The sequence below is a fragment of the Martes martes genome (genome assembly GCF_963455335.1).
Source record: "Martes martes genome assembly, chromosome: 1".
Taxonomy (NCBI): Eukaryota; Metazoa; Chordata; class Mammalia; order Carnivora; family Mustelidae; genus Martes; species Martes martes.
In genome coordinates this window covers 210214609-210242161 of record NC_137888.1, presented here as the reverse complement: position 1 = coordinate 210242161, position 27553 = coordinate 210214609, and the positions used below count along the sequence as shown (strand labels likewise).

General features: G+C 53.7%; 1 protein-coding gene across 1 annotated transcript in view; it reads right to left on the bottom strand.

Annotated features, from left to right (window-relative positions):
• Positions 1-298: 298 nt before the first annotated feature.
• Positions 299-27553, bottom strand: part of COL5A3 (collagen type V alpha 3 chain) — a 37126-nt gene continuing 9871 nt past the window's right edge. The window contains exons 12-67 of the mRNA XM_080814132.1: positions 27307-27381; positions 27127-27210; positions 26890-26946; positions 26745-26798; positions 26494-26547; positions 25873-25926; positions 25738-25791; positions 25520-25573; positions 25124-25168; positions 24963-25016; positions 24736-24780; positions 24522-24575; positions 23932-23976; positions 22928-22981; positions 22792-22836; positions 22608-22661; positions 20964-21008; positions 20802-20855; positions 20553-20660; positions 20026-20079; positions 17063-17116; positions 16155-16199; positions 15861-15914; positions 15694-15738; positions 15277-15330; positions 15125-15178; positions 14981-15034; positions 14742-14849; positions 14499-14588; positions 14171-14224; positions 13270-13377; positions 13058-13165; positions 12918-12971; positions 12408-12461; positions 11672-11779; positions 11544-11597; positions 11287-11340; positions 11114-11167; positions 10925-10978; positions 10321-10428; positions 9610-9663; positions 9386-9439; positions 9029-9082; positions 8806-8859; positions 8542-8649; positions 8305-8358; positions 7665-7718; positions 7370-7477; positions 6992-7045; positions 6876-6911; positions 6378-6431; positions 5574-5781; positions 5380-5492; positions 3757-3825; positions 1778-2017; positions 299-1689 (exon numbers count right to left, since the gene is read on the bottom strand). Coding sequence (XP_080670258.1) covers positions 1543-1689; positions 1778-2017; positions 3757-3825; positions 5380-5492; positions 5574-5781; positions 6378-6431; positions 6876-6911; positions 6992-7045; positions 7370-7477; positions 7665-7718; positions 8305-8358; positions 8542-8649; positions 8806-8859; positions 9029-9082; positions 9386-9439; positions 9610-9663; positions 10321-10428; positions 10925-10978; positions 11114-11167; positions 11287-11340; positions 11544-11597; positions 11672-11779; positions 12408-12461; positions 12918-12971; positions 13058-13165; positions 13270-13377; positions 14171-14224; positions 14499-14588; positions 14742-14849; positions 14981-15034; positions 15125-15178; positions 15277-15330; positions 15694-15738; positions 15861-15914; positions 16155-16199; positions 17063-17116; positions 20026-20079; positions 20553-20660; positions 20802-20855; positions 20964-21008; positions 22608-22661; positions 22792-22836; positions 22928-22981; positions 23932-23976; positions 24522-24575; positions 24736-24780; positions 24963-25016; positions 25124-25168; positions 25520-25573; positions 25738-25791; positions 25873-25926; positions 26494-26547; positions 26745-26798; positions 26890-26946; positions 27127-27210; positions 27307-27381 — 3972 coding nt within the window. The 3' untranslated portion in view covers positions 299-1542. The remainder of the gene's footprint in view (positions 1690-1777; positions 2018-3756; positions 3826-5379; positions 5493-5573; positions 5782-6377; positions 6432-6875; positions 6912-6991; positions 7046-7369; positions 7478-7664; positions 7719-8304; positions 8359-8541; positions 8650-8805; positions 8860-9028; positions 9083-9385; positions 9440-9609; positions 9664-10320; positions 10429-10924; positions 10979-11113; positions 11168-11286; positions 11341-11543; positions 11598-11671; positions 11780-12407; positions 12462-12917; positions 12972-13057; positions 13166-13269; positions 13378-14170; positions 14225-14498; positions 14589-14741; positions 14850-14980; positions 15035-15124; positions 15179-15276; positions 15331-15693; positions 15739-15860; positions 15915-16154; positions 16200-17062; positions 17117-20025; positions 20080-20552; positions 20661-20801; positions 20856-20963; positions 21009-22607; positions 22662-22791; positions 22837-22927; positions 22982-23931; positions 23977-24521; positions 24576-24735; positions 24781-24962; positions 25017-25123; positions 25169-25519; positions 25574-25737; positions 25792-25872; positions 25927-26493; positions 26548-26744; positions 26799-26889; positions 26947-27126; positions 27211-27306; positions 27382-27553) is intronic.

Here is a 27553-nt window from a genome sequence, read left to right as displayed (position 1 = left end):
TCAACGTATCTCACCCAACCCCTACGCCCCAGTATCCAGCACACCTCAAAGCTCCACTTCTAATTCAATCCTCTCTACCCTCAACTCAGCTCCTGAATGGCCACCCAGATGTTTCACCTCTAGTCATTTTATCTCAAACCCAAACCACATCACACGTCACCTCTTGATCCATTCCCTCACCCTCAGTTCAGCCAGCGACTCCAGGACTAATCACGGTCAACATGGAGATCTAGCTATCCTCTCTCCCTCTTCTTCTCCCTCCTCCTTTCTTCTTTCAAAGTTTGAGGTCTTCCTAATAAGTTCACCATTTTTTCCAGCTTTATTGACACAGAATTGACATTTGTGTAATTGACAATTGTGTAAGTCCACGACATACAACCTGTTGATTTGATACACTTGCGTATTGCAAAATGATTACCACTATAGCATTAGCTAACACCTGCGTCACATCACATAATTAGCATTTCTTTTTTATGGCGAAAACATTTACGATCTCTCTTAGAGATCTGGCCATTTCCAACTTTTCTTCTAGGGGCCTGAATTGGTAAACAGATCCAACATCTCCAGGGAGTACCATTATAATCAGATGCTCCCTAGCTCCCAAAGCCACCTGTACCCAAAGACTCAATTAAGAAGGTGGGGGCAGATACCGCAGGTGACACAAGAGCCTGACCTTAAGAAGGATGTAGCGAGCACTAGATGAAAAACACAGGGACACAGTTCACTGGTTTATTCTCAGACTTGAGATGCCAAATATACCCTATGGCCATGGAGGGGAGGGGAACATGCTAGAATCCGTCTCATCATATCCCAGCCCTCCCTAAGGAGGAAGCAGATTAAATATACAACAGAGGGGATTTTCCCTTTTAATCCAGACCCAGGTATAAATAGGGCAGCACCATTAGGATCCTGATTCACCCCCACCATCTTGGCTCCCATCCCACCTGGCATGGCAAGGTGTATGTGGGGAGATTTGGGTGGGGGGCGGTATTCAGAGCCGGGCTGAGGCAGCAGAAGGAGCACCCAGCTCAGTCCGGGGAAGTCTCACTTCCCTCTGTGGTCTGACTTCAGTTCCTTCACTGTGAACCCACCTGAAAATAGGAATGAGTGAAGGGGTCCCAGCCTGGGATCAGGAGACATCCAGTGCTTAACTATGGGAAAGGGTAGCACCACAGGGTGTTGAGAGCACTGCCCAGGGGATGGGGAGGCAGGTGTGGGGGGCATTCGTCAGCTGTGAGTTGGAAGTTCCTTGCATGGGGCATCAGGGGTGGGGAGTTGAGGGATGGGTGGGCACAGAGGGGAGAAAGAGCCAGACTACAGTATGTCAGCTACGGTGCAGTGAGGAGGAAGCCGGACCCTTGGGTCAGGGGTGTGCAGCCCCCAGCCGCCTGGAATGGAGAAGGAATATTGCTTGACCGTGAGGAGCAGACTCTCCCCGGGCTCCACAGTCACAGGAGACGATAAATATGATGGCTTCAAGGCCTCAGCACCAAAAGTACCCCATCGGGGGCTCCCTCATTGTCCCTCCCACCCCAAGAACTCTCAGCTGCTAAAGCAGACAGGGCCCAGTTCAAACCCAAACTTCTGGTTCGTCTGGCCAAAGTCAGTAGCCGCCATGTCCAGCAGAGGCAGAAAGCCCACTCGGGAAGAGCTCAACTCCAAGAGGGTCTTCGTCTGTCCCTTCCGGAGCTGGCCGCGGGGAAGACACAATGGCGGGTGAGCAGGAGGGCAGCCAAGGTCCCTCCCCACCGTGGCCAGCCCCTGCCCCTCCCCTTACCCGGCAGCCATCATAGGGGACAGTGATGGTGGCCGCTGCCATATGGTTGAAAGACAGCTCCTCCCCGTTGGCTCCGAGGAAGCGGACGGAGCGGCTGTGATCGCCTGCAGCTTCGTCCAGCCAGGCGGCAGAATTCTGGCAGGAGTAGGTGAAACTCTGGCGGGCTGTGGCACTCAGCAACTTTAGGAAGTTCATCTGGACCACACTCACTGGGGACCCATCAGCGTCCACATAGGAGAACTGCGGGTGGGATAAAGCAGGAGGTGAGAGTGCCCCATTGACCCCACTTCTTTCTAAGGGACCTATCTCTCAGGCTCTCCATCCACCGACCGACCTGCCCCCTCTGCCTCGCCCCCTTCTCTGGGTGGGCCCACCAGCCATCCAGCACCCACGGGTGCCTGGCGGGCCCCTAGGCACTCACACGTGTCTGCTGAGCACCTGAAATGCACCCGATGAGGAGGAAACTGCTTAAAATGTTAATTAATTGTTGGATTTTAAATTATTTAATTATTTTGTTTGACTGTATTTAATTCACGACTAATAACTGAGCCTCAATCCAGTTATCAGAAAACTTAGGTGTGGAACAACTTGAGTATGTACGAATCTACCTTTTCAACTGCAGATTTTATGAAATCTAAGTACGGATCAAGAGCTTCCAATGAAATTTAGTATCCAAATTACGACGTGCTATAAATATAAAATACGCATCAGACTCTGCAGAACTCGGAGGGAAGGAATTTAAAATGCCTCAGTAACCTTTATATTGATATGACACTCTTTTAGATGCACTGGGTCAAATAAAATATATTATTAACGTGTCATGGGCTTGAGATAACTGGCTGGTCAGTCCGTTCCTTCTGGCTTCCTTCTCTTCTCTGTATCATCTCCACGTTCCCCGACTGACGCTTTCTGGAATCACATCCCAAATAAAGTACTTGCAACTGAGCCTTTGTCGAAGGGTCTCTTTTGGGGGAACCCAAACCAAGATACCCCCACGCTATATTAGAGCTTTGTTTCTTTGGTTATTGTCTGCCTGTTTCCTTGGTTATGTTCCTGGTAGAGTATCAGCTTCAGGAAGTCAGGAGCCATGTTTTATTTGCTGCCACATTTCCGGTGCTTAGCACATACATGTATGTTACATAAACAAACCCCAAACTGAACCCAAGTTCCCCCCACCCATCAAGGCTGTTCTTCCTCTCATTTACATATCTCAGAATCCCTCCCGGGCATCAGCCCACCCACACTCTCCTCCCTGCCCTCCGTCTCAGCAATGACTAGGTCCTACTGACGTCCCTCCCAGAAGTTCCATGCCATGCCCTCCTCCCCACCCCCAAGAGCAGAAGCTCCAGCCTGGACCACCTCTTCACTCTCCCAGACCAACATACCAGTCTCCTCCACCCACTCCACCCTCACCAGTCCCGGAGGCACTCTTCTAACAGAGATTAGATTTGGGTCCTTCCCTCACTTAAACACATTCCATGGCTCCCTGTGCCTCACAGGTCTTTCTGGGGGGTGGTAAGCCTAACCCTCACCTGCCTACTCCACCTCCTTTCTTACTCTTTTCTTCATACTTTCTAGAGCAGAGCAAGTGGCTTTCTCTTGAAATTCACCAGACCCTCTTTTTTTTAACTCTGGGCCTTCGTGTATGCTGTTCCCTCTGCCTGCAACACTTTTCCTTGTCCTCCCTAACTTGCCGACCCAACTCATTGTTTAGGCTTCCGCTGATCTGTGACTGCTACCAGGAAGCCTCTGGTACTTCCAGCACTGCCTCTGGATTTCCACCATACTGTGCATCCCCTCCATCACACATCTAATGCTGTCTCCCCCAATCTGCCACTCCCACCAAGCCTGCAATCACCATGAAGGCAGGGGTCAGTCTTCCCTGTTCCTTTCACTTCTCAGAGCCCCTCCTCCAACTCCCCCTGCACCAGTTCCCACCGGTTTTCATACTATCCCCGCCTTGCCCTCCAGCAACTCACCTTCTTCCCTCTACGGAATGTGCTATACCAGTTTCCGGGCTTTTCCTTGGACCAGGAGGCCATTTTTACCTGGAGACGAGAGGGCTGTAGTGAGCGTAGAAGATGCCCTGGGTGCCCTCGAGGTCTTTCCTGCATTTACCCCACACTGAAAGTTGCAGCCTGTATAGCCAGGACTCTGGGGCTGTTCTCGTGCCATGGAGGTGAGCTTGGCTGGTGCATAGGGCAGCCCAAGGGACCGGGGGTCCCCGCCCTCTGAAGCAGCCCACAACCCATGACTGACAAGATTGGTGGATAAATGCCCACTACCGCTCCCTCTCCCGCTGGATGGGACAATGCAGTCTCCCCGATGTCCCCCAGTAGAACTGAGCCTTTAGTGCCCAATGGTGACATTTTAATCCTCATTGGCTGCCTCCCCCAGACCCTCCCACTCCGCCCCCCTCTTCTCTCCTGGTGCCTCCTGAGATGTCCTTCTAAATCAATGACCTGCCCTCAAATCCTTGTCTCAGGGTCTGTGTCTGGGGAACCAACTCTGGATCATTCCTCAGTCCCCTCCCCAGCCCCTTTGGGCAGGAGGAAGGTGAGCTGATGGGAACGGCTCAGGTCTCAGGGACCAGCAAGCGTTTAGAGGTCAAGTCCTACATGATTTGGGGGTCCTGAGCTTGTCTAAATTCCCATCGGGATGGGGGGGTTGAGCTCCTACTAAACCAGAGCTCTGACTAGTCAAAAAAAAGCAACAAGAAGGACATCACCATGCCTTTCTGCAGGCTCTGTGCTGGCTGCAGATCTTAGCGGCCAGGGAAGAGGCATTAGTACAGGCCCACGCGCTGCCTGTATCTTATCACTGAGCCTGACACGTGCGTCAACACCTCGATGGTACAACCATCCTGAGGCAGATACTGTCTTGAGCCCCATTTTACAGATAAAAACAACGGAGGTGACACCTCTCTCCCAACCCAGCGTTCTAGAGCAGGGGCAGCTTGCCTGCTGCCCTCCACTGCTCAGCCTGGTGCTGGGGCTGGGAGGCTGAGGGCTCCCTGATGGAGCACCCCAGTATTCCTGGGGAACCGGGTGGTCTCACCTCCCAACCCACAGCCTAGAGGGCAACGAGTCTGCAGGCCTATGAGGTAGCAGGTTGAGAGATGGTGGTTAAGGGCTGGGTCTCTGGAGCCAGCCTGCCTTGGGGTAATCCCATCATTTCTCTTTCTTAGTTTCCCTCTCTGGGGATGACGGCCCCCGCACCCCACACCAGCTGGCTGGGACTCAGTGCAAATGCAGCTAAGTGCTCAGAAAGGTCTGGCACATTTATCCCCTATTTAAAGGCTTCCACCATTTCCGTTTTCTTAATCAAGTTTTTTGGTCTATCTTTTCTCACAGACGGCGAGCCCCATAAAAGCAGAGTTTTGTTTGGTTTTTTATTCTCTGCTGTAGTCCCAGCCCTTCACAGGACTTTTCATACAGCGGGTGCTCAAAAAATGTTGGCCGAAGGAAGGGTAAGGATCCGAAGTCTGGTGCGCACGTTGGGCGGGGAGGGGAGATAGATACAGCTTTGGTGGGGGGGGGGGGTTGAGGTGGTTTCCGGAAACCCCCTTTCTCCCCCCCAACCCTCCTCCTCCAGGCACTCACCATCTCAAACTTCTTGTCCGGATAGAGGCAGGTCTCTCCTCCCGCAGTGAAGTTGCAGAAAACCCTGAGCGAGTCCCTCGCACAGCCCTGGTTGGGGTCAATCCAGTATTCCCCTGCCGCAGAGCCAAGCGGGTGAGTGTGTAGAGGCAGGACCCCATAGGCTTACCGCCCGCCCCGCCGGGGAGGGACCTCACCATCGGGCAGGTGCGGGTGGTTGCGGTGTAGCTCACTGCACACGAGGCCCGGGCGCTCAGCCGTGCCCGGAGGGCGCCGCATCTGCTCCAGCTCTAAACTCAGCGACGTGAGTGAGGCCAACACCTCCTCCAGGCCACTCTCGAGGGCCCCTGGGCCTGGGAGAGAGCGCCGGCGCCTGCGCAGCCCGTGCAGCTCCGCTGGGGGACCCTGAGCGGGGGTGGGGATGGAGGAGAGGTGAGCGGAGATGCAGGAGGAGAGACAGGAAGAGAGACAAGCAAAGATGAGAGAGACATGGGAGGTAAAGAGACACGGGTTGTGGGGGGAGCGATAAGAAAGGGGAGAAAGGGCAGAGGAGATAGAGAGGCCGACAGAGACAGAGAGAGATACACGGGAGGGAGAGATAGAAAGACCCAGAGTTGGGGAAAAGCCGAAGTAATAACACAATGAAAGAGAGATTCACAGGTGAGGTAAGGAAAGCGGAGAGAGAAAGAGGGAACGGGAAGAAGAGAGAAACAGAGACAAAACAGGGGAACAAGTATTTGGAATAGAGACAGTAAAAGGCCAGGAGGTGGAGAGAGACGGGGAGAGAGAGATGGAAGGGGAGACAGAGCCAAGCAAGAGGAGACCCATCAGAGCCCCCATGGGTATCCCCCTAAACCCCCAACACAGCCCAGACCCCTCTCCAGCTTTCAAGGCACCTCCCTCCCCGCCTGCATGCCACAAACACCTGCTGTGGGCTCCACCCAGTTCTGGGCACTGGAGGACCCAGGGGAACCCTCTAACATACTCCCTGGGGAACTTACCGGGGGGCCAGGGGGACCTGGGGGGCCCGTGTCACCACGGGGACCAAAGGATCCCTGTAGGGAGAAGTCACTTGGGAGTGAACTCTGTCTATGGAGACCCCTTCCTGCCAACATACATACATGCTCTCACACGCACACAGTCTCACACTCACACGCGCAGTACCGGGGGAGGGACATGCACTGCTTAGCACCAAATATAAAATGCACATTTTCTTTCCATAGCTTAACATCTCTGAAAGCAACATCTTAACATCTTTGGCAAATCACAGTTTCCTTGTCAAAACTGCTTTCGCTCATAGTAGTTTCTAAAATAATGGCTCCTGTTAAAATTGATGGCATCTTAGACTTGATAAAATACAACAGTAGGTGTTGAATAAATATTCATTGAATGTGTGATTGAATGAACAAACAAACGAATGCAAAAGCACTGAGGTGTGGTGATGTTGAAAGGGGGCAGGAAGCCAGGATATAGGGGCCCAAGGGACAGCATATACTCACCGGGGACCCCTTGGAGCCTTTCTGTCCCAGAGGACCCTATTGGGTAGAGACAGGGAGGGCTGGAGTCCCAGCTGGCCCACAACGGTGGCCCCACCCCACAAACCCCTCTTACTCACCGCCACGCCTGGGGGCCCAGGGTGGCCCAGAGAGCCGATGGGACCAGGGGGACCCTGAAGAAAGGAACATCAAGATTATCACGGATGGGGTTCGCCCCTTTATCATGGATGGGGTTCACCCCTTTATCATGGATGGGGTTCACCCCTATAATCCAGGCATATCCCCCCAGACAAGCCTCTAGTCCTCTCAAGAGAACAAGCCACAGACACAGACTCTGACTTGTAAATCCCCAGATAGAGGCCCCCATTTTCCCCAGACACAACCCCTTTCATTCTAGACCCCAGCTTCCCAAACGTGCGCTCTCCAAATGAGCCCCAGTTCTGCCTCCCCACCCACCCCGTCCTCTGAACACTCTTCCCACTTGGGATAGAACTCACAGGTTCTCCCTGGGGGCCAGGGGGGCCCTGCACGCCTGGCAACCCCTGATCCCCTTTCTCACCAGCTTCCCCGGGGGGGCCGATGAGCCCAATTAATCCAATGTGGCCCTGTAAGACAAAAGAGGCACATATGGGGAAAAAAATATGGTGGCGGGGGGGATGCTTCTAGAGCCTTGGGGTTGTGAGTGTGGGAGCAGAGGAGACCCCAACCTGCCAGCCCTCTGGCCAGGGAGGCAGGTAAAGGTGGAGGAGATGGAAGTAATTGGGGGAGAATAATGGAAGGTCATATCCTTACCTTCTCCCCCTTGAGGCCAGCATCTCCCTTCAATCCTGGAAGGCCAGAGGGCCCCTGGAAGGAGGGTGAGGCTCAGTTAGTGAGTCTCAAACGAAATCTCAAGGTTCATGTGGGTGATTAGGGGAGAGTCAAATGGGAAATTACTCAGATTTCAAGTGGGAACTACCAGCGATGTGGTTATGGGGATGGTCAGGAGAGAGGAGGGGTGACAAGGGATAACAAAGGGGTTGGAGCACGGTAACTATGAACAGTCAGTGGTCAGAATCAGTGCGGAAGGTCAGGGTAGACTAGCAAGATAGAGGGTCAGTTTGGCCTATCAAGATGGAGGGTCACTGTGGTCAGTATGAACCACCAAGCTGGAGGGTCAGTGTGGTTGGTCAGTGTAGACCACCAAGATGGAGGGTCAGTGTGGATGAGCAGAGCAGACCATCAAGATGGAGGGTCAGTGTGGATGAGCAGTGTAGACCACCAAGATGGAGGGTCAGAAGAGATGGTTAGTACAGATGGTCACGGTGGATTGTCAGATGGGTAGTCAGTGAGGGGTCAGCCTGCACCACCAGCATCCATAGTCGCTAGACAGTCCCTGGACACCCAGTGTGGTTCTCAGTGCCAGGACATCAGGGACAAAGAAGTCTCTTACCAGGGGTCCAGGAGGGCCCATCTGTCCAGGTGGTCCCAGGAGGCCTGGTTCACCCTAGGTTGAAGCCAAACATGGGGACGCTGCCCTCGGCCAGAACTCAGTGTGAATGCCCTGGCCTCACACACACACACCCCGACCCCCACCCCCAGCCAGGGTCAGTTGCTCTAGATTGTGGTGAGAAACTGTAAGGGAGGAGCTGACCCCACCCCACCCCATCCCTATTCCCACCCAACTCACCACAGGGCCGGGGATCCCTCGAAGACCCTCAGGCCCCACACGTCCAGGGGGCCCTCGAGCCCCCACTGGGCCTGTCATCCCTGGGGGACCATCAGGACCTGGCTCCCCCTAACGGAACAGGGCAAGGGAAGAGCCGAAAGAGTCAGAGGGAAAATTCCCCCGGACCTCCTGAGGGCGGGGAGGGAACTGGGACTCCTGTATTGATGGCCCAGCTGTTGGTCAAGCACCAGCACAGGGACCCTTCCCTGGGTGGGGAGTACTCACCTTGGCCCCTTTCTCCCCTTCTCTGCCTTCTCGACCCATGCGGCCTGAAGGACCCTGAGGACAGAAAGAGGATGTGGGGAAGGAGAGCTTTAGGTAAAGGGAGCCTGTTGGGGTGACAGGGGTCTGTGGGGGTTTAAGGGGACCTGTGGGAGGGAAGGGAGGCCTGTGGAGATGGGTCGGGCAAGGACGGACCCAGGAGATCCAGGAGGCGGGTCTCACTCACCCTCTTGCCGGGAGGCCCAGGGGGGCCAGGTTCCCCAGAAGCCCCAGGTGGACCCTACGAATACAGAACAGCACCAGGATAGTATTAGCTCATGTTGGTGGAGCGTGACTGTGTTTCAGGACGCCTCTGACCCAGACAGCCTCCCCCGTACACCACGCCAACAGCAGCCATCTCCCACCTCCTCACTGAAGTCGCTCACGTTCCTGGGGAAGCCCCAGAGAGGCGAGGCAAGGGCATCTACAGGGGTCCCAGGCATCTCATCCATCTACTTCTCTGTCCCCCCAGTTTACCCCAGTTCACCCATTCCCCCACCCAAGCCCCCTCTACCAGCACCACATCCTCTGCTCCCCCACTCACCGGTCCCCCAACATCGCCAGGGTCTCCCTTCTCTCCTGGGGAGCCATCGGTGCCCTGTGGGGTGGGCAGGGGTTGTGGAGGTACTTAAGGATTTCGGGGTGAAACATGGGGAAACGGGAGGGTTATTTGCTCCACAGACCTTGCCTAAGTCTATGGAGGGTTGAGATATGGGGACAGAAATAGGACTATATGGGAGCTTATGGGGGAGTAGGGCTCATACCCACCGAAACTCCAGGGTCTCCGGGGGGTCCTAGATCTCCTGGGAGCCCAGTGGGACCCTGGAAGACAGAACAAGGACTAAGCACCTCTTTGAATTATCGGGCATTCATTCATTCATTTATTTGCCACATTTATTTGCCACATTTGTCCCTAGGCACAGCTTGGGCTGCTGAGGATGTGCTTGTGAAAAAAAAAAAAAAAACACAAAATCCTCACCCTGGTAGGGTGAACATTCTAGAGTCTAAGGTGTACAGATGCTGAGCTAAACCCATGACATGCATCACCTCACTCCGTCCTCCAGGCGCCTCCCAGCTCAGGACTCACAGGTAGGACTGACCCTCCAGAAAGGGGTCAGATCCAACTTGAGGTTCCGTAGACCCTGAAGGTCCTCACTGCCCTCCCACCCCATCCCACTCCAAGCCCCACCATGATGGTGGGAGGGTCTCAACCTCCACCCTAAGGCCAAATCCCACATCAGCCCCAACTCTGGGCATCGATCTCAGCAGTTCCAACGCTTCCAGAATGATTCCATGTGGAAGCAAGTTGCACCCATACAGTGACCTATAACCATCATTCGTCAGTATTCAGCCACATTCTGGGTTGCCTGGGGAACCAGCACATTGGAGGAGGGACCCCTAGATAGAAGTTGGGGAGCAGGTTCGAAAGGATTCAAGTGCCCCTCCCCGATCTCTTCCTCTACTTCTCCCAGCACTCACCACACTCCCTTTGGCTCCGTCCTCTCCAGGGGGGCCTTTCTTGCCTGGGGGTCCAGCAGCCCCAGATGGGCCAGAGTCCCCCTTTTCACCAATTTCTCCCTTGGGCCCCTTTGCAGAAACAGTCAGAGGTCAGAATGGCCTGGACTCTTCAGAAGTCAAGGGCTAGCTTCCCTGGACTCAGGAATCTGAGTGGTCTGGGACTCTCCTGGGGTTAGGGGTCAGAAGAGCCTAGACTGTCCAAGGGTCAGATGTCGAAGGGATCTAGGGTTTATTGGAGTCAGGGGCCAGGACGGTCCAGCTGCTCAGAGATCATAACCAAGGCTGGTCTGGCCCACATGCCATGCTGGAGTGAATTAGGAAAGGGGATCCCTCTGGGAAGTTCATCCCCCACTCCGGGTTCATGGTTTGGACCCGAGCCCCCAGCTGCACCCTGTCGGTGTACAACCTGAAGAACTCTCGGTAGCAGCCCTATCTGACACCTTCCGGGGTTTGGGGATAACCATAGGTCTGACTCAGGCCTGTCCAGAGGTCAAGGTGGCCCTAGATGCCCAGAGGTCAGGGGTTCCCTGAGATGTGCGCAGGGGCATAGAACACAGTCACTCACAGGGATGCCTGGGGCTCCTGGGGGTCCTGGATCTCCAGCCTCCCCTGGCTCACCCTGCAGGAGGCAAAGTCAGGGTAGGGAGAGCTCTGGTTATGAAGGAAAGGGAGGAGCTCCCCAGAACAGCCATCCCCAAGCCAGACTGGCTATGCCTCCCCCACCCTAGGCAGCCCCCTACCCCCTCTGTCTCACCTTCTCTCCCACAGCGCCTGGCTGACCAACTCCCCCAGGCAGCCCTGGAGGGCCCTGGAGAGACAGCAAGTAGTAGAAGTGGGACTGTGGGATCCCAACAGCCCCTTTTGGGGAAATGGAGGTCCCCACCTCTCAGACATCCTGCCCCACCACCCCCCCCAGCGAGTCTTCACCTCTGATCCACTGGGACCATGGGGACCCCTAGGCCCTGGAGCTCCATGGGGACCCTGTGGGACAGTCAGAATAGCATCCAGTGACCTCATGATTCCCCAAAGGCACCACTAGCCACAAACACCATCCTTAATGCTGGTGACCAGCATCACCTTAAAATGACAATGTGCCCTGTGATACCGCCCCCCCCCAAAATTAATGTAATGGCCACCAATCACCAATCCTCTTCCCCCTCCCACCTTCCCCAGGTTGTCCATACCATGGACCCTACATCTCCAACCTCCCCTTTCTCTCCAGGAGGGCCTGGCAGCCCCTGTGGAAAAAAGAAGAAAGATTGGAGCACAGAATGCAGGGAAAGAGGCCACACCCCCAAACTCAGACACCCACCTGCAGGCCAGGAGGGCCAATCACCCCCACGAAGCCTCTCACTCCATCATCTCCTTTCTGCCCAAAGAGGCCTGGTGGTCCCCGGCGCCCCTGAGCCCCGTCTGCTCCCTGGGAGAAGGACAGAAGCGGGGTATGGGTGGGGTCTGAGTGAAGAGTTGGAGATAAGCTCTGGGTCAAAGTCAGGACTGAGGTTAACAATTACAGTCAGGTTTGGGCTTAGGTTTGGAAAGGGTCAGGGTTGGACTTGGCATTGGGGGTGCAGGTCAAGGGTCAGATTTGGGGAATTAAGTCAAGAGCTAAGTCAAACTTTTCACATGGGCATTGGGTGGTGAGTTGAGGTCAAGGTTATGATATGGCTGAGATGGAATTTAGGGTTGGGTTTGAGATTGGGGCTGAGGTCAGATTCAAAGTTTGAGTTCAGGTTTGGGGTCAGCATTGGAGGGTGGGTCAGAGTTGGGGTTAGGGGTAGGATGGGGTCAAGGTTCAGATTTACAGATAAAGTTGGAGTTGGAGTTGAGGTTAAGGTCATGGATAGGGTTAGGACTGGGACTGGGAAGGCCTTCAGGATTCAGGTTGAGACTGAGATTGAGTCAGATTCTGGGGTGAGTTCCTACTGGATGTCAGCATGGAGGGGTAGATCAGGGCTGGGATTGAGTTTGGGTCTGGGTCATGGTGGAGGACACTGTCCATTCCCACCTGGGATTCAGGAGATGGTCACAAAGCCAGGAGCACTCACCGGGGAGCCTGGGTGTCCCACAGGACCCCGTACTCCTGTTGGTCCAGGTGGGCCCTGGGGGAGGGGACACAGCCAAAAAAAACATCTCAAGTTCAAGATTAGGAGGACCCTCAAGATGTCAATCACTCCCTCCCACTCCACCCACCCGGAAGCAACAGCTGCTTCCCCCACAGCCCTGTCTTCCTAGCCATCAACTGACGGGATCAGACACAGACATCATCCTGAGTTTGGCTCATCAGGACTTTTCCCCAGAAGCCCCTCCAGGGACTGAGCTGGCTCACAGACAGGCAGGAGGCACTGTGGCTGAAGTCCTGGGGGAAGCTGGAATGTGATGCCTCAGAGCCTCCCAGAGTCACAGACAGAGGGAACGATGCCACCAAGGAAAGGGAGAGGAGGAGGTAACCACCTCAGCTCCCTCCCCATTCCCTCGGGATCCCAGCTACCCACCCCATCCTCCCATCCCTCTGCCTTCCCCCAGGACCCCCTCCCTCCCTGGGGCCCCACACTCACCGCATCCCCTTTGTCGCCTTTGCTCCCTTTGTTACCAGGGGCACCCACTTCCCCCTGCAGGGGAAAGAGCATGAGGGAGGACCAACGTGGACTCTCCGTACCCTGAGCCCCTGAGTCTTGCCCTCTCTGTGAACGCTTACCTTGTCCCCATCCTCGCCAGAAGGACCAACAGCTCCAGGGGGGCCGGGAAGCCCCAGGGGGCCTGGGATCCCATCTTTGCCTGTGGGGCCAGGGGGGCCACGCTCACCCTGATGGGGGAGTGGATGGGGGTATGTCAGGGGTCAGGGCAGAGGGAAGGCCTGGTATGTGGGGTCCTGAGGATGCTTGAGGAATGTAGTGGGCAGGCACTCACCGGGGACCCCTTCTCGCCTGCAGGGCCAACAGGGCCTTGGCCTCCACTTTGGCCAGGAAGCCCAATGCCTCCTGCCGGGCCCAGTGGACCCCGCTCCCCCGGGGAGCCCTGAAAACAGGGGTAAAGGGTCAGGAAAACTAGCGAAAGTAGTTCTCACTGATAGAGGCCTTTCAAGCTGCCTGGCACTGAGTTAGGTCGATACCGCTGTCTTGGCCACTCTGTGCCCTTCCCCACAGCAGCCAGAGGGACACCTGAGTCAGGGCACACACATCCCCCTGCTCACCACCCTCCACAGCTTCCAGCTCACTCAGGAAATGGGAAATCCTCCTGGTAGCCCCCAGGCCTTGCACAACCTGCCCCATTACCTCCTGCCCTCTCTGCCTCCTATTGACCCCCTCGCTCCCTTCCTTCCAGCCACACAGCTCCCACCGTTTCCTCCAGCATGCTGCGCACACGCCAGCCCCAGGGCCTTTGCACATGCTATTCCCACTGCCTGGAACGCTCTTCCCCTATATACCCACGTGGCTCCTCCCTCAGGTCTCAGCTCCAATATCGCCTTCTCAGGAGGCCTTCCTTGAGCAGTTCATTTCAGCGACTCTCTCCCTACTGCCCCTTCTCTGTGCTGTTCATGCCACTGATTCCTTATCTCCCCAACCAGAAATAAGCTCCAGGAGAAAGGAGGTTTTTAATCTGTTGATGTCTGGCATGCAGGTAAGTAAGTGTGGGATGGATCATCTCACGGATGGGGCCATGTCACAGGTGAGAAAACTGAAGTCATGGGTGTGACCCAGGCCTGCTTGACACCCAGGATAGGGGACTTAATCACGGCAATGTCCAGCTCCCCAGATGCCCCAAGGCCCCTCCACCCTGCCCCCCACCCAGCAGATGGGCTTACACTTACATTGGCTCCAACAGGGCCCAGGGGGCCTTTGTCACCCTTTAAACCAATAGGTCCCTGAGGGAGGAGATGATTCAGTCAAGAGACGCCCAAGGGTGTGCCCAGGTCCTGTCTTCCTTCTAGGGGCTCACAGTTCCCCTCTTCTTCCTGGGCACTGAAGGTCAGGGGTCTCTCTCCTCCAGGTCCCGCCTGCTGTCATTCCTTTACTTTCATGGCTGTCCCCACCCAGGATGCCACCGCCATGTTCCCCCACCCCCCCAAGCACCCTTCTCCTTTTCTGCTTCACAGTCCAGCCGGGTACATTTGGCAGGGGGGCCCAAAGGGTACTCACTGGATCCCCAGGGGCTCCTTGGGGGCCGGGGAAGCCCCTGGGACCAGGTGGTCCTTCCTTCCCAAGGGGTCCCGATGGCCCCAGGTCCCCCTGCAAGAGGGCAGAGGAGGAAGGTCAGGCTCCAGAGAAGGGGTGTTTCCTCCTAGTCTGTGAATCTGGGGGTCATTCTGAGCCTTGGGGTGGCATGGCGCCATTGGGGAACCTTTGGGGCCACTCGAGATTTTCCAGGGGGTAGGGTCTCACCTTGACACCCTCTCTGCCTTCCAGGCCCGGAAGACCTTGTTCACCAGGAGGTCCAGGAGGGCCTGGGGGGCCCCTCTCCCCCAGAGGTCCTGCTTCTCCTGTCTTTCCCTGAAGAGGAAGGAAGCTTATCTTGAATGGAGGTGGCCCAGCGTGGGGGAAGGGGCTGTCGGAGATGCGCTTCCCCCCAAATATCTCCCAACTGGTGCAAAACTGGGAGGACCTGTGGGGTCCATTCTGACCTGAGGACCCACGACACCAGCCGGTCCAGGTGGGCCTGTCTGACCTTGGAAGCCCTGGGGAGAAAAATTAAAAGGGGTGTCCCATGGGAGGAAGAACTAGAGAGCCTAATGGGGTGAGGGGTCAGAAGGCCAGAGGCCACTCACCAATTCTCCTCTCTGACCAGGGTGCCCAGGACGCCCATCTTTCCCCTGGGGGCCCTGGGAACAAGGTGGGACAGAGATAAGCCATGACCAAGCAGTCTTCCCACCCCCTGGGTTCCCTCCAGGCCACCCCCAATCAGGGTGCACTCACTTACAGGGGGACCCTTTGGCCCAGGAAATCCAGGAGGGCCTTGCAGACCTGGGAGGCCCTGAAATGGAACCAGAAACCATGGCCTCATCCCTCCTGCCGGGGCAACTGAGCCCCGCATTAGGACAAGCTTACTGAACACTTTGTGCACACCGGGCACGGAGCCAGACACGTGACACACACTCAGTCATTTCCTGTGTCACTGCAGCCCTTTGCGGTGGGGACTGTATTTATTCCCATTTCATAGAGGGAGAAAACGAGGCCCAGAGAGGCTCAGTGACATCCCCAAAGTCACACAGCAGGCAAGGGGCAGAGCTGGAACTTAAAGTCACAGCTCCCAACTTTAGAGGCTGTTTCTTCTACCGCATCATGCTGCCTCCCTCCCTCCTGGGTTTGCCTCCCATCCAGAAACACCCACACTCACCTTTTCTCCAGGGAACCCAGTGGCCCCATCCTGGCCCACATCACCCTAGGACACAGTGCATAAGATTCAGGCTGCAGGACAAACCCAACTGGGAGGGCTTCCGGAGGACATTGGGGAGCCTGGGTGAGGGCGCCCACGTGGGGGTCTGATCACCCGCCAGCCCATACCTTGGGGCCTGGTTGCCCGGTGGCACCCGGCTGCCCCCTCTCTCCGCGGGAGCCCTGAGTAGAAAAGAAGCAAAGATTAGAAGTGAGAGTGTGGGCAAGCTAGGAGATGAGCCCGAGTCCTCTGGGCCCCCTCCCTCTGTGATCCCTTCTTGCCCTCCCAGGGACACCGACATAACCCTAACCCTCTCCCCTGCCTACCTGCATAACCTCCCCCCTGCCTCTCCTCCTGCAGCCCCTCCCTCCAGCCCCGCCCCCTCCCCCAGGCCAGGCAGAATGGGGGAGCCATCTTCTTACTGGTGGTCCCCGCTCTCCTTCCAGGCCTGGCTGCCCTGCCTTCCCCTGGAAAATAAATCAGGTGAGGGGAAAGCAGAAGAAAGCTGCGTTGCAAAGACCTGACACACACAAATGCATCCAGGCACAGACCCAGAAAGAGGTCTGCTGCACGTTCATTCACAAGCCTTTCTCTCTCTCTCTCTCTCTCTCTCTCTCTCTCTCACACACACATACACACACACCGTGTGAAGATCACAGACACCCAGTTACACCTGTGAATGCATCTACAGGGTCCAAACACAGGTGTGTCCGCCCAGAAGGACACCCACTTATCCCAGACTTCATGCCGCAGCAGCACACGTTGGGTGACCCACAGCCTCGATGGAAACCCGGAGCTCCCCATGCAATCTGCCCCTTGCACATGTGCACACTCAACACAAACACACGCACACACAAATTCACAGGAGGACACGGTCCTTATAAGCACAGCCGTACACACAGATTCTTGTGGGTAGACACTGTGTCCACGGACCCAGTGACCACACACACACCATGCACGCGTCCGCATGCCATGTACACAGACACACGGGCACCTGTGTGCATGTCCCTACGCTCGCACACACACATTTACGTCTGCGGTCACACATGTGCGTGCAGGCACGTGTCCTTGCGGACCACAGGCCCACAGGCTGCAGCCCCCAGACCCTATCTGATCCACACTGTGAGGCGTGTGCCCACTGGGGATAGGCAGGGATGCCAGGTGGGGTCACTTACCTGGGCCCTGCGCCGTGTATGGGGGTATGTGTGCAGACAAGCATTTCCAGGCTTACATGCAGCCACCCAGGGGCCTCCCCACTGTCCTGCAGAGCCACATGTCATTCCCCTCGCCAAGCCCTACCCTCTCCCCTGACCCCTGGATCACGACTCACCCGCTTCCCTTTCTCTCCTAATGGTCCCAGAGGCCCAGGAAAGCCAGTAGATCCCTGAGTTGAGAGAATCAGAGAGAAAAGTTGTAGGTGAAAAGTGGGTGGTGAGTAAAGTTGACCCCTCACCCTTCAGCCACTCCATCCTTCCAGAAGCTTCTTTGGTCCTTCCAGCCCCATCCTCCTCCAAGGCTTCCTCTTTCCCTATCCTCAGCCCTTGCTCACTCCACTCCGGCCACACTGGCCCCTCAGTGCTACTCAGGCACACTGGTTCTCTCCTGCCTCTGGGCCTTTGCATTGGCTCTTTCCTTTACCTAAACTGCTCTTCTCTCAGGTCCCCACAGGCAGAGCTATTCCTCATCCTTTGGATCTCATTTAGATGTCAACTCCTTAGAGAAGTCTTCTGTCACCGTCCTGACCACCACATCCTCCAAGTCACTCTCCGTCTATCACATTGTCCTATTTTGTTCTCCCAAAATACTTATATTGAAACAACCTCATTCAGGGCGCCTGGGTGGCTCAGTGGGTTAAGCCTCTGCCTTCAGCTCAGGTCATGATCTCAGGGTCCTGAGATCGAGACCCACATTGGGCTCTCGGCTCAGCAGGGAGCCTGCTTCCCCCTCTCTCTCTGCCTGCTGCTGCTCTGCCTACTTGTGATCTCTCTCTCTCTGTCAAATAAATAAATAAAACCTTTAAAAAAAAAAAAAACCTCATTCACTTGCCTACTTACTCATTGTCTGGTTTTTCTGCTAGGATACGCTGCTCTAGTCTTATTCCCCTCAACCTGGTACATAGTCGGAGCTTACTTGATATTTGTTAACTAACTGACTACAGCCCATGCTGTCCTGCCTATCTTGGAGGCATCCTCCATCCACCCAGGGGAGGACATCACAGGCTCTGCTATCTCCTCCCACCCCTCACCATCTTTTGAATCCCAGACCTATCACTAGACTAGCTATGTGGCCCTGGACAAATGGCTTACCCTCTCTGAGCATCAGTTTCCTTACCTGTAGCCTGGGGATACCAACAATACCTCCCTCGCAAGGTTTTGGTGAGGATTAACTAGGATAATGTATAGAAAGTATTTTGCATGGCGTGTGGCATACAGTAAGTGTTTATGACATATTAGTTGTCATTATTCAGGCTGATTATTACTGACTGCTATGGACCAAATATTTGTGTCCCCTCAAATTCATATGTCGGAGCCCTACGCTGAGGAATGGCATTTGGAGGTGGGACCTTTGGGAGGTAAGTAGGTGGTGACAGTGGAACCCTCATGAAGCGGATCAGTGTCTTTAAAAAAAATTTTTTTAACTTATTTACTTGAGAGAGAGTGATCGGAAGACAGAGAGAGAGCGTGAACGGGGGGAGGGGCAGAGGGAGACAGAGAACCAGACTCCCTGCTAAGCAGGGAGCCCGACATAGGACTCGATCCCTGGACTCCGGGACCACAGCCTGAGCTAAAGGCAGACACTCAACCCACTGAGCCACCCAGGCACCCCAGACCTGTGTCTTTATAAGAAAAGGAGACTCAGGGTGCCTGGGTGGCTCAGTGCGTTAAAGCCTCTGCCTTTGGCTCAGGTCATGATCCTAGGGTTCTGGGATAGAGCACCACATCGGGCTCTCTGCTCAGCAGGGAGCCTGCTTTCCCACCCCCAACCTGCTTCTCTGCCTACTTGTGGTCTCTGTCTGTCAAATAAATAAAATCTTTTAAAAAAATAAAAGAAAGAAAGAAAAGGAGACTAGATCTCTCTCTCTCTCTCTCTTTCCCTCCTTCCCTGTCCCCACCTCTCTCTCCCTCTTTCTCTCTCTCTCTGTCCCCCTCTCCCACCCCCACCCCACCATGTGAGGACACCGAGAGAAGACAGCTGTCTGCAAACCAGAGAGTCCTCACCAGAATCCCACCACGCTGGCACTCTGAGCTCAGACTTCCAACATCCAAAACAGTGAGAAATAAATTTCTGTTGTCTAGGCCACGCTGTCTAAAGTATTTTTGTTATAACAGCTAAGACAACAACCTCAACTTAAACACCACACCATGCCTTCTGTCATGTGTTGCTCACTGCCCAAAACGCATGGACTGGTCTTGGCGAAGAGGCTTTGCTCTGACTCCCATGAACTCCTGCTCCAGTCTGTTGGGTTCTGTTCTTAGGTATGGCGCCTTGAGTTTACTCCCCAATCTGTTTATGTCAGTTGCCCTTGCTACTGGAGTCATGTGACTTAAGGAAAGTTTACAACAACTGATGGAATGCAGGAAGGAAAAGAAAGACGTCTACCAAATCTGAGTTAAATGGAAAAGACTCACTAGAAAGGGAAGTCACTAAAAAAAGTCACGTCAAATGAGGCATGCACAAGATAACTGCCAGATGGAGATGACAAAAGTGTGGAACTCTGGAAGGATTTGGCTCTCAGATTTCTTCCTAAGTGTCCAAGTTTCTGTTCCACTTTATATAAACCCAAACTATAAATCTTCAGTGATGTAATGTGGGTGTGGCTTAGGCAGAAAGACCTGTCTAATCAGCAGCCTCATCCATCAAAAAATTGGCAGACAAATGTATCTTTTTATATAAGTGCATTTTATTTTAAGTTATAATTCAACATATGTAAGATATGTATTTTTTTGTGATTCTCCTCCTTACTGGCTTGGTTCGAACCAGCCTCAATCACACCAGATGAGAAGGATCCTATAGTTTTATTATCAAAATTACCAATGTCATTATAATCAAACTGATAAGATAAAGACTACCGGGATCTCCATTTTACAACAAAGTAAGTATGCTTAAGAGACTTGCCCAAGGTCGCTAGACAGATAAGGAGTGGGTATTTGAATCCAAGTCTGATACCAAAGCCCACATCTTTTGCTGTCTCTTAGTGACCCAAGGGGTGGATATCTCACTCCCCTAGACCACAACCTGGCCCTGAATATCTGAATTTTGCCCTTGCCCACTCCCAACCCCTTGGCTTCTTACCTTAGGACCTGGACGTCCTGGATAACCTGGGAGACCTGGCACCCCAAGCTTGCCCTGCAGAGAAATTATGGGACAAAGGTCAGAAATCGCAACCTCAAGTTCAGAAAAGAAAGGACAGGATGGCTGGAGCATGGTGACAGGGGCAATAGGGTGAGATTCAGGGAAACGTGAGTTCAAATCTTGGCTCCTGCCTGCTAGAAGCATGTCTCTGGGCAACACATTCTATTCTATTCTATTCTATTCTGTTCTATTCTATTCTATTCTGTTCCAAATCTTAGTTTCCTTGTCTGTAAAATGGGGATAAAAATGCCTGTTGCCTGTGGTGGTTATGGGGATAAAATCAGATACTGTGCATGAAATTGCTCTGTAACGCTGAGTTAAGAAATTAGAGATGGTAAGTGTGGTAGCAGCCTCCTGAGGTTGGAGATAAAAGAGCCAAGGGTAGAAGGCAAAGGGCCAGGGAGTATCTTGGCTGCAGGATGGGAAGCTGTAGAGTAGACTGGAGAGGGTAACCAAGGTCCATTCACCTTCTCCCCAGCTGAGCCTGGGGGACCCTCCTCGCCAGGCAGCCCCTCCTGCCCCTTTAGCCCTTCTGGACCATCCTCTCCCCGGGGTCCAGGGGGTCCGGGGAGCCCCTGGAATAGAAAGGAGGTATTAGACCCTGTGTTACTCCTGGTCCCTCCAGCCCCCTATCTTAGCCCCAGCATCCTCCCACCTCACTGTCTTCCCCCAAGCGCCTCAGAACCACTAGATACCTCATCTGGAAGTCATCTTACCCGATCTCCTTTAAGCCCCCCATCGCCCTTGAAGCCTGGGTAGCCATCTTCTCCCTGGGTGGGAGAAAGTCCAGAGGTCAGAGGTCAGGGTTTCAGGGAAGGGATACAACAAGAGTTCCATTATTAGGGCTCCCCCCAACCAGGAACCCCCTCCCTTCTCACCTTCTCTCCTTTCTCCCCCTGGAGGCCCCGGTTGCCAGAGGTACCCTGAAAAATAAAAAAGATCTCAAGTCTCTCCCCTGCTTAAGAAGGGCCCTCCAACTCAGTCCCCTGCCCCAAAACAAGTCAGGACAGTCCCAAAAGGATACTGGACAAGAGCAGAAGGGGGCAGCCTTAGAGGAAATGACCTTTCTCCAAAGCCTGCTAGTGTGGTGTGCAAGAGGCTGGCTCTCCACCCCTCTTCCCACTGGCAGCCTCCCAGGGTCATCTGTGTGGGGGTGTGCAGGGAAGGCCAAATTTCCGAGTAATTGATTCCAATCTCCCGGGGACACTGTGTCCACAGTTCCTTCTGGCAGGAGAAAGAGGATGAACATTCCAGGCCCCAGTCTCATTCTAAAGGCAAAGGAATGTTCCCCATTGTGCTGGCTACAATGCGACTCTGTGCCTGGCAACAAGGCGAGTCTGTGCTTAGCTACAGCAAGGCTGCTCTGTTCAAGCCCAGGTGCCCAAACCCTGGGCTTGGGTTGCAATGAAAATTGCACTTGGTTACAATGTGACTGAGCTCAGACACTATCATGAAATTGCACTTGGATACAACATAATTGTGTTTTGACAATAACATGATTGTCTTTAGCCACAAAGAGATACAATGTAACTGAGCTCAGAGACTATCATGAAATTGCACTTGGATACAACATAACTGTGTTTTCACAATAGCGTGATTGTCTCTAGCCACAGAGAGATACAATGTAATTGAGCTCAGAGACTATCATGAAATTGCACTTGGATACAACATAACTGTGTTTTGACAATAGCGTGACTGTTTCCAGCCACAGAGAGACACAATGTAACTGAGCTCAATGTCGATAATGAAGTTGTACTTAAATACAATATAACTGTTTTGACAATAGCATGACTATCTCCAGTCACAAGGGGATTCACTTGACCACAATGTATCCAACCAAGCTTAGGCCACCATGACTCTCTGACCCTGGCTACAATGTAGCTAGACTCAGTTACAACATAGTCTTTAACTATATATAATTATGCCTGGTTACAATGTAACTCTTAGTTTGGCAACCCACAGGACTCTGTGGCTGACTACAATATAGCCACTTTCTTGGTTATAGTATAACTGAGCTTGCCTACAAAGCCAAAATGTGATGAGTTGCCTCTTGGCTACCACCAAACTCTGTTCTTGGACCACAGGTACCAATCTTGCTACAATATAACTAGATTTATATTCGATGTGAATTCCAATGTCCCTGCCCTTGGTCAATAGTAGAGCTATTTCTGTGCTTGAGGATTGCATGGCTCTGGGCTTGCGTTAAAGCCCAACTGTCTGCTTCACTACAGTGTGCTGACCTGGACTGTGTTTACAGTGAAATAGGTCCAGCCTCTGATAGGCCTAACTATTCTCAAATACAAGGCGACAACTACATTGCAATACTTCCCCAGCTGTCCAGCTCCAAGTAACGCACATACTTGTACCTATTGTCACTCAGATTGAAACCCCACTCCTACCACACCTCTCTGGCAGACTGGCAGACACCTCTCACCACACATGGACACGTTTCCCATGAAACTGGTTCCCCAGACCCAATGCCAATGACTCATCCCGACTTGCAGGCACCAAGTATCACGTACCTTCACACCCCGAGGTCCAGGATAGCCCGGGGGTCCTGCAGACCCTTGTGGACCCTGAGATGGAGATAAGATCAGTGCCATCCTGTTCCTCCCCCGCTCCATGGTCCCGGTGCCCTCATCTCTCTCCTCATGAGTCTTGCCTATCAAGCTCATCCCCAACCCAGTCTCTCTACAGGCCACTCACCTGGGCCCCTTTCTCTCCCGTGGGGCCCTCATGGCCTGGGTGACCCTGGGGAAAGAATTCATCAGAGACTGAGATTTGCCATTCAAATTCCCAAGCCTCCCCCTTCTCCCTCCTTCTGCCTGCACCCAGTTCTCACCGGAGGGCCATCAGATCCTGGAATGCCTGGAATTCCTGGGTTCCCAGGGGGACCCTGAAAGAAAATGAACAGTAGGGGGAGTCTGGCATCTCACCAGGAACAGCCTTACTCAGACCTGCAGCTACTCAAGGTCACAGAACAAGCATATGCCACAGGCTAGGAAATTTCTTCCTAGCTCTGCCCAGACTTGCTGTGTGACCCTGGGCAAGTCCCCTTCCCTCTCTGAGCCTCAGAAATCCTCCATCTCTGGGAGAGTTTAGACAAGGGAGGTAAAAACAGTGTGGAGGGGGGAAAAAAAAAACAGTGTGTGGGGGGACTCCTCAGCCACATCCTTTTCTTTAGAAGTTCCTCTGTCTTCGTCTGATGAGAGGTGAGCCCAGGAAGGCATGGGGTGACCCCCTATGTTCTACAAATGGTGAATAGGTCCAGAAGTGGGCCCCTTGGCCCAACTAAGCCGATTAGATTTTCTTCTGAAATTTTGAGGTAAGCGACACCTCGCTTCATAGAAACTACAATGAGATGGATTTGGGTAAAGAAACTATAAGGTCAAAAGGAGCTAGGGGCCGAAATTGTAATTAAAGCAGCACAAAATTGTGTAGAAATAGAACTTGGGCGTGAGGACAGACTAAGATATGTGGAGAAAGAAGCCTGTCTTCTGAGGAGATGGGACAGATGTGCATAGGGATAAGATGACACCACAGGGCCCCAGAGAAAGGGCTCTCCTGGCCCATGGGTCTTACTAATATTTGTGATGACTGGCATCTGTGAGTTCCCCTAAATTCTGAGAATATCCCCTTATGTGATCTAGCCTTGGTGGATTTCTGTTTCTCCCCACCAACCATTCCCCCCAACAATATTTTTTAAACTCTGGGCTTGTTTAAGGAATGTTACAATTTATCATTACCCAGGGCTAATAAAAGGGTCCTGGCGGGGGAGCTTTTCCTGCAGACAGAGTTGAAGGAAGAAGACAGGAAAGGGTGGTGGTGGGTGGGGCTGTCACTCACCTTCTCCCCAGGAGTGCCAATGGGTCCCTGAGGGCCAGGGAGTCCCTAGGGACATAAAAAAAGAAGGTAAAGGTGAGAGCACCTGGGTGGCTCAGTGGGTCAAGCCTCTGCCTTTGGCTCAGGTCATGATCCCAGGGTCCTGGGATTGAGCCCCGCATCAGGCTCCCTGCTTGGTGGGAACCCTGCTTCTCCCTCTCCCTCTGCCTGCCGCTCTGCCTACTTGTGTTCTCTCTCCAACTCTCAAATAAATAAATAAAATCTTAAAAAAAAAAAAAGAGGTGAAGGTGGGGCACCTGGGTGGCTCAGTTTGTTGAGTGTCTGACTCTTGATTTCAGCTTGGGTCATGATCTCAGGGTTGTGGGATTGAGTCCCACATCAGGCTCCATGCTTAGCATGCTTAGCATGGAGCCTACTTAAGATTTTCTCTCTCTCTGTCCCTCCACCGCTTGCTCTCTCTCTTTAATAAAAAAAAAAAAAAGGATAAAGGAAGGCAAAAATGCGTGGTGAGCTGGGAAGTGGAAAGGCTGAGAGTGGTCTATGACCTTGGCTGACTACTGCCACCCCCAATTATTGAAAATGATAGCTCAAACCTGGGACCCGGGATTTCCCTGCTGTCCTGGAGGGCCTGGTTCTCCTGGAGGACCCTGTGGAGAAAGGGGAGGTGCTGTGAAGGTGGAAGGGATCATGGTGTTGAAGTGTCAGTGAAGTTGAAATAGGGGTCATGAGAGTGGACAGGGATATGGATGGATGATCATGGAGTCAGGGCATCAGAAAGCATTAGGGGTCAGAAGGCAGAACACGTACCACATTTCCTTTGGCTCCTGGAGCACCATCAATTCCAACTACACCCTGGGGGAGGAGAGGGTGTGAGACCCGGGCAGATACCACACAGGAGCCTGAGTCTGAGACACCGAGAGGCACAGGTGGAAAGATGAGCCGGCAGAGAAACCAGGTAACAGAAATGGACATGCAGAGGGGACAGAGGTGAGAAAAGGACAAGCAGGGATGTGGACAGAAAGTGACATTCTCACCGGCCGTCCCAGGGGACCAGGGGAGCCTCTAGGGCCGATCAGTCCTCGGGGGCCCTGCAAGGAGGTAGGAGCATTATTCCAGCATCACTGCCGTGAGGCCCCATGAATCATGACTTCTTCCCCTGTGCCAGGCAAAGGATCCAGAGGTCCCTGATACTCACGGGCTCCCCAGCCTGGCCAGTGGGCCCCGGAGGTCCTTCTGCTCCCTGTAGGAAAGCGTTCATCACTTGGTGAGGGAGGAAGAGAAACACTCAGAAAACCACCTTCCCTCGTCTGGGGAGACTCGTCCAAGGCACCCCAGAGTCAGAGCGTGAGGAAGTGACCAGCAGACTAAGCACATGGGATTCAGTCCAGGCCCCTGACCCCAATCCTGGACCTGCAATCCTGAGTCTCACCTACTAACTCTGGTACTAGCCCCCAGCTCTCTGTGTACTCTTTGGAGCCCCACCGAGGCTAATGACACACGCCTCTCACCCTGTCCCCTGAATACTCTATTTCTCTCTGACCTTCATTCTGGCCTTCTAGCTTCTAGACCATTCTGTCTCCTCCAAACTTACCTTCTCACCATCCTCTCCTGGGGGGCCAGGTTGCCCCACATGGCCAAAGTCGCCCTGGAGTTGGGAACAGAGGGAGTTCAGAGTGGAAACGTGGGGTTGGTCCAGGAAAGGATGGGATGAGAGCTCACACACAGCGATGGAGCCTCTGATACTGGGGGTGGAGAGGGTGCCATGGATATCAGGAGGGCTGGTATGGTGGAGGGACCTCACACACTCACCCTTTGGCCCTTCTCTCCAGGCAGCCCTGGCAAGCCATCAAAACCCCGATCACCCTGCACAAAGAGACACCACCTGAGCCCTGAATCCCTGATCTGACAGTCCCTCCACATCCCAGTCCTGACCTTATCACCTACCTTAGGTCCCGTGTCCCCTGGGAGGCCCCGAGCACCATCTGCTCCAGAGCGGCCCTATCAGGGAGGTGACAGCATCAAGATACCTATTACTGTTTGTTGAGTACTTTCCTCCTGCAGAATCCTGGGGGATTCTCTGTGTACCAGTTTAACCTCCCAAATACATCTTGAACCTGTCCATTAGTCTTTACCTCCGGGCCATTTGCTCTAGTCCATGCCACCACCATCACAAAAATTAAAATCTTCAGTCTCCATTAAATGTCCAGCTCTGTGTTCCTCATTGCATTTAAAACTGTCTGGAATTATCTTGTTCATCATCTCCCTCAGTGCACCAGTCTTATCTTCTGCACGTGCTGTTCCCTCTACTTAGAATACCCTTTTTATCCTATTTACCTGGTTATACCTCAGATCTCAGTTCAAGCATCATTCCATCTAGAAAGTCCTCCTTGACTCTGTGACCTGGCCAGATACCTTTGTGACACACTCAGTAGAGCTGCTATTCTCTGTTCTCAGTGCCCTTATCCCACCAATGACACCAGCAGACCCTGGGGGCGAAGAGCCAAGGCTCATGTTGGGTGTTGAGGGATGGATGAGGGATGACCTAAAGACCTACAAGTTACTCACCATCTTTCCCTCCCGGCCAGGGGGCCCAAGAGGTCCCTGAAGGCCTCGGGGACCCTAGGAGAGAAAAAAAGGAGGAAGAAAAAGGAGAATACGAAGGAGGAAGGACTTACTTTAAATCATTCTCTAGGAAGAGCAGTAATTACAAAGGTATCCTCAGCCCCTTTGTCATTGTCCTCAAATAGCACTTTATCCTGTGGCTCTGGGAGAAGGCCCTTCCCATCCAATCCTGTCCCCATCCCCACCAATCTCACCTGTGGCCCCATTTCTCCCATCTCTCCTTTCTGACCAGGATACCCAGGGAGACCCTTGGAGGAAGAGAGATGAGGTAATGGAGTTAGAAGGAGGTTTCCCCCTCCACTGAGGTATCCCCCTCCTCCATAAAGACTCCTTACTCACCACAGGGCCTGGGCGCCCAGTGAGCCCTACTGGGCCAGGGGGACCTTTCATAGACAGCTGGAAAGATAGAGGGGAACAGAACATCAGGTCTCCCAAAAATACCAACACCCTTCCAAAAGGCATCTTCGGGAGAAAAATATCCCCCTGCCTCCTGACTAGCCTTCATTATTCCCAACCTGTCACTCTCTCAATGTCCTCCCATCAGCCCCTGTTGGTCCCTGATTCTCCTCTACTCACCTGAGCTTGTTGCAGTACTGCCTGAGCCTGGGCTTGCTGGAAGGAGACTGGAGGTCCTTTGAGGGAGCTGCTTGCAAACTGGAACTAGGGGGCAGCTAGTCGTGAGGGAAGCCCAAGGAGAGGTCCCCTCCCGGGTCAGGACTAAGCCCCCAAGGATGTGCCACCCTATCTCCCTCTTACCGGCATCATGATCACAGTGCCCGGTAGACCCCGGATCCCATCAATGCCAGGGATTCCTGGGAGGCCAGCGGGACCCTGAGAGAGGGAGAGACACAAAGGGGGATGGAGGGAGAGAGACGGACAGACAGAGACAGAGATGAGAAAGTTGGAGGGGGAGAGGGGAGCGAGATGGAGAAAGACAGAGGCAGGGACAGCAAGAAAGAGAGTAGGCAAGAGAAAGACAGAGAGAAGGAGGGAGAGTCATAAA